Genomic DNA, 14,961 nt, shown 5'->3' with positions numbered 1-14,961 from the left:
AAAAGAATCGTATCGTATTTACAGCGATATTTCCGTCATTTGTAAACCGTTTCTTTTTTGTTTGGATGAATATTCTTTCAGGTTAGTCCCATTTTTTTCATGTCAGGATCTGATAATGGCATCCTACAGAAATCTAGGGGAACTATCGTATCGTAGGGACAATTAGTGCGTTTGTTCATTGTTTCATTATCTATTTTAAATCACTACAATTTCATGAAGGTATTTATCTTTTTTTTTATTTGTTCACGTAGTGTGGAGGTAATACCTAGATGGCATCACCGAAATAAATATGTTTAAGAATACGACCAATCCTTCAAGATCATTGACGTAGTATCAGCCTTAATTAAATCAACCAATCAAAAAACACGCATTTTTATTTATCATGTCTATCTATATCATGTTTATATAAAAAAAGTTTATTTACAATCACAAAACTAAGTGGAAACACAAAGTTAGCAAATGTAATTAAATTGCTGCATGCGGGCAGCCCTATGACATGTTTACGTACCGCGCGGCTGTAGGTATTTATTTCAAAAATACGGCCGAGTTATTATACTGCTTGTAATATCTTTACTGTGGTGTGGGCATGGTGAACGTGTCGGGCAGGGAAGACCAGTGGTTTTGCATTCTGAAGGAATCTTTTAAACCTACTCTCAAGGTCACAAGTCCTGGGACCTGATCGAGTTGTTTCCTCTGCCACAAAATAATACAATACACACAATACAATCACTGTCGCTGCTGCACGTCACGTCACATATAGTAAGGTACTTCCCCAGTACATTGCTAATTTTTAGTTTTAATTACCTATTCTTTTTAATTTGTTTTATTGTGTATGCAATAAAGTATTTATTTTTATTCTTCTTCATCCCCAGGTAAGCTCTGCTATTGCTACTTTAAAAAAATTGTTAGTTTAGTAATAAAATAAAATTTGAAAGAGTGCGTTGCCAAACCGCCGAAGGCAATTCATCACAATAGCCGAGCAATTTTCCATTAATAATTCAGCGCGATTCATAAATAAATCGGCGACTTTCGGAAACGTACGCAGTGACGTCATGTTGCGGTTACAGAACAGGTTCAAATAGATCCACGGTTAATAGGAAAGCTGAGAGTCTAGGGTTCGATAACCGACCGTTGGAGTATTGTCATACCTCAAGTTATTTTAACAGCCTACTTAAAGAAGATGTAATATGGAATAAAACCCATCATGCTGCCCCAAAGCGGATTGGTGGGTTTAGAGTGAAATTGTTTCACTCTTAACGATATCTATCAGATACTTAATGATAATGACTGGGGTCACAGAATACAAATATTAGCGAGACCGGCGGGCTAACGTGTCTTTTGAGGCACGGAGATGTAAAACCACCAATTTCACAAGTATGGCCGACAGCAAAATAAAAATAAGCTACTACTGAGCAGACTCAGAAGTGATTACAAAAATAAGAAAACTAATGTCGAACAAACATTTACAACATTTGTCAGGACAACTTAATTAACAAACTGTAACCAAAATAAGACCCTAGAATGGCAGAGAATGACCTTGAGTGAAGTCACGCACTTGTGAACGTTGTGTGTACCCTACACATTAAAAGGCGCCTTCTGTCTTAAAGGTCTTAAAGGCGCCTTTGACTGTTAACAAACACTCCCATTTTCAAGTCACGCTCCCCGCCAATCCCAAGTAACCCATAAAGATTTACACAACAAGAGATGTGGACGGCTCCAACCGCACGAGCACACTGAAGCCGTCCGTACCGCAAGTCGTTGCAACGCAGCGATAACATTACTTACTTTGCTATGTCAACTTTCCAACTTCGCCGGATGGCTTCGCTTGCAAGCTATCATGGAGCAGTGCAGATCAAGTAGCGGGTGGCTCTAATGAGCTATGGACCTTATCGCGCTAAAACAAGCCTGCAAAACATGCAGTCGCAGCCTACTTGCGCCGGCCGACGTAAACATGTCCGATAAACCAATTACTATAGATGTGCGTTGCGTGTGGATGTACGTCACATTTTGTATGTCACTACTCATTGTCTGTGACTTTAGGGAAATTATAGACGCATCATTTGCCGATGCCTGACAGGTCCTCTATAATACGTTGTTCTTTGCAATTCGCAATTAAGTTACAGCGGATTACAAAATAATATATAGTTCATCCGTTAACATTCTCTTGTTGACACAACATAATATTAACAATTATTATTCCAAGTCTCAAAAACATGACTGTCATGTCCAATTATAGTCTAATGTAATGACAATTACTGTGTTCGAAAAGCATAACCTTCCTTCGACAGTCGGGTAAAAATATGTTTTAAAACTAGTTTGTTGTTCGGTTCGTGAAAATTTATGTTATTATCTCTAACGATCGCCACTCTACAGTAGAATAAATGTACGCTAAATTCGTTTATTCATATAAAAAGAGTGTAAACGATGTTCGAGTCAGTTTTTATTTTGGAATACTAAAATTCCTTTATTTCATAGTAAAATAAACATAATATTATAAATTTGTAAATAATAATTTCAAGTGAAATTATTGTTTTATGCTTTTTAAAACATGGTTTTAAGGATTTAATATGTCTATGAACATATGTATGGACATATGAAATCTCTAAAAAAAGCTTTTAAGCAAGCTCTAAAAAGCCGCCTCGTATTCTTATACGATGCGTATTCTTTTAGGGCTTACTTTACTTTTTACTTACTTTACTTTACTTACTTGCTTAGCTTACATGGACATTTGGACCGATTGAAGTCATGGATATCAGTGACGAGTGGCGTCAGAAATCTAGGACTCAAGATTTGAGTCGTGACTATACATATTACATATCATATTAATCATTTTCATTCTTGTTTCCAAGAAATTCTTAGTGACAGCTTAATAGTTTCGTCGTTGTTATCATTAATATGTGACAGTGACCGTTATAGAATCAAACATCAAGCGCCAATCAGCGGATCAGCATGATGGGTGCAGCTCGTTTCTATAAAGAGGGCCTGATCGTGTAGTAGTGCGCCACTCACATGCTGATATAATGGCGGGTCTATTAACAACAACGTATCCCGTCTATTCAGACAACGTCTCAGATGTTAGTACCGAAGATTTATTGCGTTCCGAAATCCAGACAGACGCTGCGTGCTCCAAATACCTAATGACGTAGCTTTCAGAATTTATCAGCTCGCAATTAGATTTAGTACTACAGCTCACAGCTTCAGCTACAAAGCCACTTAGATCCTAATTCGGCTTTGTCTAATTATACAAAATTAAATTGAGTACTTTTTCTTAAAAATCCTTGAGTTATTGCGCCTTTGTAATAACTATTTAAGTAGTTTCTAAAAGATTTTTAATGAAAAATGTAATTTAGTTGTAAATTTTTGAAATTTGCATGCTATTTTGTAGCGAATTGTATGCTTCGTGTTAGGAATCATTTTTATTTACATGCTGGCAATTTTGTTTTTAAATAATCTCTCAGTTGTCATTCTGTAATTGGTTGACGCCGGTTGACGTAAAATGGCGGGAACCAATCAGATTGATTTTATCCAAGTTTGAAAGTTACAACTTGACAGGAAACTTTATTATTTTCATGTTGGCGGTCGATTATTCTCTGTTAAGGGAATCAAGAGATAAATCGAGTGGAATAAAAACAGTTTATGACCAACATTTTTTGAAAAGAGCTACTGCAGAGTTTCTTATCGATTCTTTTCTGCAATGTCGCACAGCTTTGAGGGGACCGAAACAAGAAATCGTAACGAAAATAAACCTAACACCCAAGCCGTGCATCAAGTTAACACATTTCGACGTATTCATATCGACTCAACTGGACTAATGTAATGTAGACGACAACTCATAAGGGTAAAAAGTTATTAAACCAGATTGCGATTCCAGTAATTATGTCGAAAAATCTTACATGAGTATTTTATATAGCGCGTGCAATATGTACCATAAACAAATATTATTAAAAAAATTTGACTGCAAGTATTGTAAACCTGTATAACAATGGAAATCTTGGAAATACACAATGCAGTTGACTTATTTTTGTTATATGTTGTCGAAGCTCAAGTCTCCCTGTGACGCAGGGAAGTTCCGGGAAAGTATCGAACTTTATTACTCGTCGATAGTTTTGCGTATCAGATTTTGTAACTCGACTTGCTTGCTTCGGGGTGTATTGCTATGAATTCTGGGAATTCGTTATCAGTTAATTTAATAATGAATAAAGACACTTTGTTGTCACTTGCTTCGAAAACATATTGAGATTACGAGTACCTACATGTTAATTACAGGAAGTCTTAATTAAAATACGTTGAGTGTCCTCCTCGACGTAATGTTAACGAATTAAGGCAGAGATGTAATACGAGTAACAAAAAAACGTTAGCAGAAAAGATTTTGTTTGTGTTTTTTTGTATGCTTTTATACTACTAGATACCTAATACTGGACTGCCGCGTTAGTCCAGTGGTCAATCTATGTGGCTTTGGATCAAGATGCCCTGGGTTATTATATATTGAGAGTTTTCTTCGTCCTGAAAATACAAGTACAAAAACTTCACCAACTTCAGAAATTGAAAGGGGCTTTTCCTCCTCCTAACAAGTTAGCCCGCTTCCGTTTTCATATTCCCTCTCCTGTACGACACCGAAAAAAGATCTAGGACTGCAGGGCCGGCTGATACATTCAGGCTAGCATGTAGCCTCTTGTACTCATTGATACACTGTACCTTGTCTCTCAGTGTCTATGAGGCGATATACTATAAAGTGACTGAAAATTATCTCTTGGATTAACTATACACAATAGTACCACGAGTATTGTCAACAATGTGAGTTACTCGTTAGGTGACAATTAAAAATTATTTAATTTATAAATAAGTAGTAGACGCCGCGCGGTTTCACCCGCGTGGTTCCTGTTTCCGTAAGAAGACGGGAATAAGATATAGCTTTTCTCGATAAATGGGCTATCTAACACTAAAAGAATTTTTCAAATCGGACCAGTAGTTCCTGAGATTAGCGCGTTCAATCAAACAAACAAATAAACAAACAAGCATACAAACAAACAAACAAACTCTCCAGCTTTATAATATTAGTATAGTTAATAATAAATAAATAATCTAGATTTTTTCTTCGATTTGTGTGCGTATTTCTACTAAAATCCGCCAATCTTACTACTACCAATGACATCATCAGTGGAATTTCAGAACAAAGGTAACGTGGACATTGCGGGTAATGTGGGGTAATGGCCGCGCTGTGTGGGGTACACTGGGGTAATGTGGACCCCGCCGTATCAGCACTCCGCGCACATTCCGCTGATTTCCTACTCATTAAGTCAACGGACACGAGATATATTATTTTTAGGCTTAAAAGGGTTTTTCAGTTTCACAAGATATAGCAAACTTTAACACACACACACACATTAATAACGTTAACATTGCTCAATATAAATTATCGCTTTCTTTACATACTTATTAGTAATTCTGATAATTGATGGACGTTGGGGTCCCAACGTGCTGGAATGGCAAACCAGTATTGATCGACCCCCCCACTAGGTGGACCGAGGACATCAAGTGGGTTGCAGAGAACCGCTGGATGCTGGCGGCTCGACACCAGCAGTGGACATCTATTGGCTAATAAGGTAAGGTATGTAAATCTGAAAATAAGTTAGTCTTACATGACCAAGAGAAACAAAGATAAGTTTTTATACATACGCGCTGCAATTACGCCTGGTGGGATGCGTGTGATCTACCAAGGGATTGAAAGACCTACGTTATATATATGCGGTAGAGAAAACGAAAGGTGAAGGGCATTCCTAATCTTCACAGTGCGTATCAGGAATGAGAAACTTATAGATAAAATATTTCTTACCACTTTCACGACTATAGGATTTCTTTTATCAAGAAGTTTATTTTAAGATCAGATCAAAGAATTTAATGGTGAAGTTGAGAATTCAAACTATAAATTTAATTCCCATCTGAGAAAGTCATAACTTATAGCAGTAAATATCTAAAGGCATTAAAAACATTTTTTTCTATCTTTAGTATAATTAAGTTTCTTGGTAGTATTCCAGATAATTCCGAAGTATTGGATAGTTTCTCGCGGAGTTGCCGCTGGTCGGAATAATTGGCACCAGCGCTGTACGATGAGCTCTCAGTGGAGATTAAACTTACCATTCCGTTTTATTGCTTTTTTATGAATATTACCCATTATCTTTATCTATCTATGTATGCATTATCTATTATACATAGATACATATCTATAATAGGTTAGAAACAGTGGCGTGTACACTATAGATGCAAAAATGCCCTGCTTACCCTGAGAACTCATTAAGAACCTGTTTTGCTATGGGAATTTTCCACTGTGTTTATATAGTGCATACCCTAGTTAAAAACCATGTGCACGCTACTGGTTAGGGAATAAAATAAATCCATTATGGTTTCGCTAGATGAATTTAGTCGTAAATGAATTTAGTGAGCGATATCTCGTAAAGTCAAATCAGTTAATTTTAGAATTTAAAACACATTTTTCACAAAATCAATTTTTTTTACATAGTTTTTTACCCTGTACTATACGTTTAAAAATCATAACCCTTTAGTTGGGTATAAACATAAACAATTTTGGGTAATCTGGTAAAAATAGCGTCGCTTTCCGAGAAAATGTAATTGTAATGTAATGTAAAACAACATGGTATCACAGGCCAACAGTTCAATACAAACAAATCACATTGCAATGTTTATTACAACATCGAGATATTAATGGCCCGCGTGTTAATACACTAATTACACTAATATACTAATATTTATCATAATAATGAATTTGTTGTGTTAATAATTCAAAACAATGAATTGCATGGAATTGAAATATTCCACTATTTTTTAAATAACTATGTAACCATAATTTTATTTTTACACTTTACTGAATTACTTTTAATTTCTGGACTAAACAGATTGTCAATCTAATGGCAACATTTCTCAGAACACGCAAAGAACTCGTCTGAAGTTCTGTGTCTATAACACTGAGTCACTGGCGCATAGCAGCATTGGAACTGCTTGGCGGGTCTGAACTCCATATCCGCTCTACTATAAGGAGACCTGGCCTGTAGTGGGCTGTGAAGGTATCCTGATATGATCATCATCATTGTGGATGGATAGTAAAACAAAATATGAATCTAACTCAAGCTAGAACATGCCGATTCAGTAGACGCCGCTCCACGAAAGAAGTCCCGCGGCTAAAACCTGAACTAAAATTGACAGCGCCTTACACAAATGATAAGACCGCCATTACCAAAATGGCAATTAAGACATTAACGCCGCGTTTTAGGGACTTGTTTCGTGGCTTTCAAGTGCGTAAATAAAATAAAAATCAACGAATACTTAACTACTACTTTTATAAAAACCATAAATACCTAATCGTGTTTTCAGTGTAACTATTTTAAACAAATGTTTGCTTTTCGCTTAGAGAAATAGCTATTTATGAGTGAATGAATTTAAACTTTCAAATAAGTGTTATTAAGTCGATTTTACTCTAAAGTAATTGTGTTGGACGTTTACTGCGTCACACTCCGTTGGCGTAGTATGCAGATGCGACCGACGTCCGTCTGCTACGTGCCACAGATTAGGGCTGCCACTAATTACAAGGTTACAAGTTTACAAGGCTTCTTAGTTTTATTTTACTTAGCTAGCTAAAGTAAATAGTTCCTTGACTTTGGTCACCGTTAAACTAGAGAACCCTTTTTTAAACCTGGTGTTTTTTAAGCCTGGTGCCCAAGGCGCAGCGTCTACGCGAAAAGGCGCAAAAACTAATGTTTTCGTGTTTATTTTGCTCCTCAATTGGCCTGTTCAACTTTACTCATACTCTCACAATATAATTCTACTTGCTAATATATTGATGTGTTAGTGTAAGTAACACTGTCTTGTTCATAACATGATTTTAAAAACCAAAACACGAGGTTAGTTATACAATTAGCGCTAGTCTTGATTAGGTACTTTCTTTATATATTTGTTGTTTTTTAGTTAGGTACTTTTCCATTTGATGACCTCTGGCATAGTTGGTCAGAAAGATATAGAAAGGTGCTCTCGTGTCTCAGATATATGTTAAATTTAGGATGTAATATTTTCTAAATAGACTAGTTACTAGTTTAGCCTTACCGGTAAAGACGTACTGCCAAAGCATTCAGCGTTCTGGTATGAAGCCGTCAAAAGTATAGGTAGAGTAGACCTCGTACATCTTCCAAGTTAGCTTTTCATGATCAAAGCCTGGTGCTACGATGATAGTGACGATGGATAGTCACCGAACATCAATGACTGAGATCGCAGTCAAACACTAAGTTGTAGTAAAATAAAAATGTCGTAAAAAATTGTTTCCGTTTCTCAATATTACAGAAAAAAAATACGAAAGAATTTTACCACGTTACAAAACCTTTATATCATTTCATATGAAAAGCTTAACAGTGACCGCCGGTGTTGTAAACTTGGATATACACATTACAGAGTGTCAACCCTATTGAAAAACTGTAGCGGAATGCTACAGCGCTTATGGCTAAATAGTTAAAACAGCTTATAACCTTTACTACGTAGTTTAAATATCACCTTATTTTAATAAACTTAAAGTTTAATTTACAATACTCAAACTTAGCAATGGATGGTTGTTAAATTTTTAGAATTTCAACCTTATTACACAAATAATAGAGTCGTTCTTTGTTAGGTCTATTAAGGTGCTAGGGATGTTCGATAGTAGTGTAAGAGCCAGACGCCGTGAAATGCCGGTCGCTTCACACAAAGGTGCATTCAGGAGGTCCCGCGCTCTCGGCGTAGTTACATCGGATTAATAAATACTCGAGAATGATTGATATTCAAATGTATTCGTATCTAACTAGCAAACGCCGACGTATATTTAGTCTGTGTAATAATTTTTAGGGTTCCGTACCTCAAAAGGAAAAAATTTAAACTCCAAAAAAGAAACTTATACTACTGAATTAATTCAAATGAAACTTTTTGTCACGAAAATAATATCAGAAGGGGGTGAAATAGAGGTTGAAATTTTGTATGGACAGTCTTTCATTTATTAAGTTGCATTTGTAAAAATTGGTAATTGAATTATTTTCAAAACTTTGTCCTTGAAGAAAAAAGGGGTTAAAGTCTTTTTAACATAAATCGTCAATGTTTAAGTTATAATTTTGTAAAATATTTTGTGGACTATTTGTTTTGTATAAAACGTGTGAAAATATTAATAAAAGGGGTGAAATAGGGATTGAAATTTTACATCGAGTTTCACGCCGACGAAAGGGTGGGCATCCGCTAGTTAAAATAATTTAATGGCACAAATCACTTGCGTAAATGCATAGGCTGAACTTGTACAGTAAACAAGTAATCGATAACCATGTTTATCGTAATAAATGTTTATTTCAGGTTAAATGTTTACATAACAAAGTGCAAATTTAGAAATCCTCTATTAGGTATAGTTACATACGTCTGGCGATTTAGATAAAATGTGGTCTTTATATAGGTATGTGGTTTGTAGCTAAAGTCACGTAATAATATAAATAAGTTCTGTAATACTATCAGGAAGGTCACAAACCTTGCTCTTGGCAATAACACTTTACGATTATCTTTACGTACATTATCTCACACTTAATATGTGTTGTCTGTGCATAGCCAATCAATTTACTACAAAAGCATCTAAGCAATAATCATAATTTTCTAAAATAATAAAAACTTTACAATGAACTGAGTTATGATAACAAATTTAAATGAGTGCTCAAAGTACGTAAACGTACTGCATATTTTTTTTTTTAGAATAAAACCTTTAACATAAATAATTTGTGAATGCAACATGTGAATGAAAAATATGCATTTAAATAACGAAAATAGAAATTAGTTTAGGCCTAAAAATATTTTTTCACAGACAAAGTATGGATTCGCTAATATTATATGAACTATCAGTTAGATTGACTTCAGTCCACTTCCAGCCGGCTAGCGCCATGGTCCGCCTCACACGAGAGCAGATACAGTTCTACAAGGACAATGGATACATCCACCTCAAGGGGCTGATCAGAGGGAAAGAGCTGCAGAGGGTCTCCGAGGAGTACGACAGCTTGTTCAAGAGGAAGAATTCTGAGAAAACGGAGAGCTCGTGGGTTGGCAGCGACGATACGTTTAGGGAAAGTGACAGCCCGTATACTGTGAGTAATAACTTTGAAAGTACTCTTGCTTTGCTTAGGTTCGTTGATAGTGGTTCCAATCCAAGACCAATATGTTAGTCCAGGTCATCCAAGCTCCAAGCAATTGAAGACCTGCTATGAAGCCAAAGTAAGCGAATTGATTATTAGCGTAAATACATCAAAGACTCACTTATATAATAATTATATCGAAATTAAATATAGGTACAATACAAGTGTCTCGTCGCTTCATTATTTATCCTACGCGGCTTTGATATTATATACTCAAGCCGTAAGTTTTTTCAATTTTCAAATAAATTGCCAGTAGAAAGCCCGAGTTTGGAATTGGTTGGTGTTAGACCACCTTGCTTTGTAGATAACGATATTCCGTCGATTCCTATCATTATCATTTAGTGATCCTTACAGAATCAAACATTATCACCAGACAACCTAGAGCAGCCTGATGGTTCTAAACCACTGTGGTATGATTTCTTCTGCTTCTAGTCATAAGAATATCTCATGTTAATGATTGTGGCTAGGTGAAAGGAATCCACAACCTGCAGATGCACCACGCCGTGTTCGGCCAGCTGCTCTACAACGAGGCTCTGCTGGACGCGCTGCAAGACGTCATGGGCACAGAGAACATCATGCTGCATCACACCAAGGCGCACCTCAAGCCGCCGGAGAAGGGCGCCTCCTACCCCATGCATCAGGTAGTTTCCCGTTATACCTATGCCCTAACCATTCACACTTTTGCTTTGCAACCTGTTGAGCTATGGCAATTGCTTTGGTTCTTCTGCGGCTCTCCTCATTTCTGATTGAATTACATAAAGGTACTGCTACTACCAAGCATAGCTTACTCCATTGCGCAGTGAGTGCTTGTGTGAATAACTTGCGATATCGGGAACGATAATAGGCGGTGATGAATCCAATGGGCGATGATTGAAATCTATAGACCTCGTAGATTTGAGTTCGACCTAGGCGTGAAGTCCTTCAGGCTTTTATTGTATTGTGTTCATTCTTTATTATTGACCTTGAATATTGTTACATTTTAGGACTACCCCTATTTCCCATATGAAAAGGATTCCATGGTGGCAGCCTTCATCCACCTGGACGCTGCCACGCCGGAGAACGGAGGGCTGTTCGTTTACCCTGGGTCACACAAGCTGGGGCCGCTGGAGGACTTCGGCCCGAAGGAAGGAAGCCATTTCCACTATGTTGACCAGGTATGCCTTCTATACCAGACTAGCTGACCCCCGCGTTTTTTCGCCCACGTAGTTCCTGTTTCCATAGAAATAGGAAGATAAAATATAGCGTATGTAACATGGTGAAGATGTAGCTTTTTAGTGGTGAAAGAGTTATTCAAAACGCTGGAGTAGCTTTGACTTAAATCGAGTGTTTACTGTAAGATTTTTTTATTTATTTGTACATTCACAAATAAAATACCTAACCTAACGTAACCTAACCTAACCATTGGTTTCTGAGCCACTGAAGTTCCGTTTCACAATCTCATCAGATACTCGTAGATTATAAACTTGTATTTAAAATTGTACGGTGTCAAATACAAGATAGACAGGCTCGTATCGCTGGCAAAGATATCCGAGCAGCGATGTCAAAGGTTAGCGGAACTCGATTGCAGATGAGCCGCCCCGTCTCCGGAGCTCGAAGCGTGAAAGGGTCGGGATTACACTGTGACAGCCCTTTTTTTGTCAGTTTTAGCAATTTTGAACCTCGGGTCGACGGTTTTCGCCGTCCAATTTCATGTTTGGGACGTTTTTCTTTGAAATAGGACATTTTACATGCTAAGCCAGATAATAAATATTCACACTGCGGTCAGTGAACTACTGTTGGACCATGTTTCGCTATATTCCAAATAAAAAATACGAAACTTACGAATAACACTTTATTACAACTGCGTTTTATACTTTACTAGCGGACGCCCGCGACTTCGTCCGCGTAAATTTCGATGTCAACTTTACTACTACCCCTACCCTACCCTACTCCTACCCTACCACTACCCCAACCCTACCCAACCCCTACATCTACCCTACCCCTACCCTACCCTACCATACCCCTACCCCCACTCTACCCCTACCCTACCCCAAACCTACTCCTACCCTACCCCTACCTTACCTACCGCTACCCTCCCCGTACCCTATCCCTTTCCTACCCCTATCCCACCCGTACCCCTATCTCACGCCTATCCTACCCCTACCCTACCACTTCTCTATCCTACCCGTACCTCTACCCTACCACTACCCTACCTCTACCCCTACCCTACCACTACCCTAACACTACCCTAAACCCGGCCCTAAACCTACCCTACCCCTACACTACCCCTACGCTTCCCTACCCGTACCCTACCCTACCCTGTAACTTCTCTATCTTACTCCTAACCTTGGCAAAATCGTTCCAGTCCTTCAAGAGTGGTGGTATGACCAAGATTCTCTTGGTCATACCACCACTCTTGAAGGACTCTCAATCTCTATAGAAATAGAGACTTCTATTAGCATAGAAGTCTCTATTTCTATAGAGACTTCTATGCTAATAATATAAAGAGGTAAAGTTCGTGTGGTTGTAGGAGGTAATCTCTGGATCTACTGGACCGATTTGGAAAATTGTTTTACCAATAGAAAGCTACGTTATTTGCGAGTGTCATAGGCTATGTTTGATCGCCATATTTATACGGGAACGGGAACTACGTAAATGAAAGCGCCGGGCGTCATATAGCGGAATTTCTGCGTCTTTTAGAAATTTTGTATTATCTCCGAAACTATTTAAGTAATTAACATACAGTAAAGGGCAAATCTTATCTCCATAATGTCCTTGTGATTATTAAATAATTTATTTTAATAAGGATTAAAGTTTAGTTGTATAAATAATGACGTAAACCTAAGTATATAAAATTAATAATTTTTATAACACAAAAGGTACTATATCTGCTAATATATAGAAGATAGATATATAGTGTCGCGGACTTTTTTGTAGAACTTTTAAAGATACATAAAGTCTCTATACATTAATTTCAATTTTACACAATAGTTAAGGCAGCGCATGCGAATAAGTCTGTTTAAGAGGATTTTCAGTCCGACCTGTATGACAAAAACTGTGATAACTCGGCTAATATATATGATACCAATATAAAATATAGCCTATAGCACTCCCCGATAATGTAGCATTCTACTGGTGAAAGAATTTTTGAAATCGGACCAGTAGTTCCGAAGATTACCCCATTTAAAAAATGTGACAAACTTACAAACTTACAAACTTTACCTCTTTATAATATTAGTATAGACTAGCACACCCCCACGCCGTTTTACAAACGTCGTTCTCATCTCTATGGGAATACGCAAATAAAATATAATCGTATGTACTACCTTCTCAGTTTGCTCAGTGCGATCAGTTTGAAGGCGGTACCAAGTTAGTGATGTATTCATTCAAGCCGTTAAGTTATAAACATTTTCAGACAGTTCTTTCAGAAACGGCTTTAATTAACAAAGCACTAACTTGGTACCGCCTCTAAACTAATCGCACTGAGCAAACTGAGAAGGTAGTAGGTACAGACGATGTTATTTTTCGCTTTTTAGTGTAGTAAAAACATTTTTATAATTTTGAAGTCGGTTGTATTTTTTTATTAAAATTTTTACGTTAACAGAAAAAGTTCCCCATCGAGGGCGCGACGCCAGTCATCGCCTCCGCCGGCGACGTGGTCATCTTCTCGTACCTGCTGGTGCACGGCAGCAGCGCCAATCACTCGGCGCGGGCGCGGCGCATGCTGCTGGCGCAGCTGGCGGACGCGAGCGACAGGCCGCGCGGCGGCGAGCCTGGCCAGCCCGGCCGCGGCTGGATGCTGCGCGGTGTCAACTTGACCCGCGACGCGACTGTCGCTAACCGGGCGCGCGACTGACGCGTTCCTTTTAGGTGCCCATGCGAGCTCTTCTAAGCAGTGCGTCCTAAATGTAAAGGTTATGTCGCACTATGAGCTGGGGCCATTTCCTAACTTATGCCACACATAGTAAGGTACTGTCCTGGGAGAGCATATCGGAGATAATGTGATGTGTGGCATAATATTGATTTAAAAATATTTTTTTTTCAATCTTGCGTCAGAGATAGGCCGATTTGCGCAAAATGGCCGTCACAGATGAGTGGATAAATAAGGGTTCAAAGTGCTAATTTGATCTACGGATACCTAAACTGCGCATGGCCCGACACGCACTTGGCCAGTTTTATTTAAATATGAGTTAAATGATAGACTTAAATTCTTAATAGTAGTTGGCTATATGATAATTATACGCATGAAAATATACAATGAAACTGTACAAATAAATTAATATTATGAATAACACTCACGATTGTTTAAATTCTAAAATTCCAAAAACCTTTTGAGAAATTTTCAGTAATAATAATTCTGCCTGGAATCCGGGCTTGCAGGATAAGGCTTTGTACTCCCTCTCCTATATGAAGGTGCCTGGCCATTCAACCAAGATAATGATAATGATGATAGCATTGCAATCGGGGCTACTTTACAAACATGTAGCACGTCACGGGGCTATGCTGGTGGTGGGTCGAGGTTACAGACATGTAGCACGTCACGGGGCTATGCTGGTGGTGGGTCGAGTATACAGACATGTAGCACGTCACGGGGCTATGCTGGTGGTGGGGTCGAGGCCGCGGCGGGAGCGCCTGTTGGACAGCTGCGTGAAGAAGAAGGAGACGCGGCTCTGCAGCATCCACGGCTCGCGGATGTCGCGCACGTACAGCCACATGTCGTCGCACTTGCCGCGGTGCACGTAGATCCATGCTGCGCAAGGAGATGACTAATATTATAAAGATTTGTATT

General features: G+C 38.2%; 1 protein-coding gene across 3 annotated transcripts; it reads left to right on the top strand.

Moving 5' to 3' along the window:
• Nucleotides 1-5,486: 5,486 nt before the first annotated feature.
• On the top strand, nucleotides 5,487-14,466 carry LOC112047756 (probable alpha-ketoglutarate-dependent hypophosphite dioxygenase). 3 transcript variants are annotated; one of them, XM_024085004.2, is made up of 5 exons: nucleotides 5,487-5,603; nucleotides 9,907-10,145; nucleotides 10,661-10,834; nucleotides 11,177-11,347; nucleotides 13,777-14,466. In XM_024085004.2, exons 2-5 carry the CDS (start codon nucleotides 9,945-9,947, stop codon nucleotides 14,026-14,028), a joined length of 798 nt encoding a protein of 265 aa, XP_023940772.2. In that variant the 5' UTR covers nucleotides 5,487-5,603; nucleotides 9,907-9,944; the 3' UTR covers nucleotides 14,029-14,466. The 3 variants fall into 3 exon arrangements, with proteins under 3 accessions (XP_023940772.2, XP_052744095.1, XP_052744094.1); XM_052888135.1 differs by lacking the exon at nucleotides 5,487-5,603 and adding an exon at nucleotides 9,619-9,726 and having other exon boundaries at nucleotides 9,933-10,145; nucleotides 10,685-10,834; XM_052888134.1 differs by lacking the exon at nucleotides 5,487-5,603 and adding an exon at nucleotides 9,632-9,726 and having other exon boundaries at nucleotides 9,933-10,145.
• The last annotated feature ends 495 nt before the right edge of the window (nucleotides 14,467-14,961 follow it).

The sequence above is a fragment of the Bicyclus anynana genome, chromosome 21, assembly GCF_947172395.1.
Source record: "Bicyclus anynana chromosome 21, ilBicAnyn1.1, whole genome shotgun sequence".
In the NCBI taxonomy this organism is placed as follows: domain Eukaryota; kingdom Metazoa; phylum Arthropoda; class Insecta; order Lepidoptera; family Nymphalidae; genus Bicyclus; species Bicyclus anynana.
The sequence above is the reverse complement of the archived record's forward strand: the minus strand, read 5'-3'. Positions and strand labels throughout refer to the sequence as shown.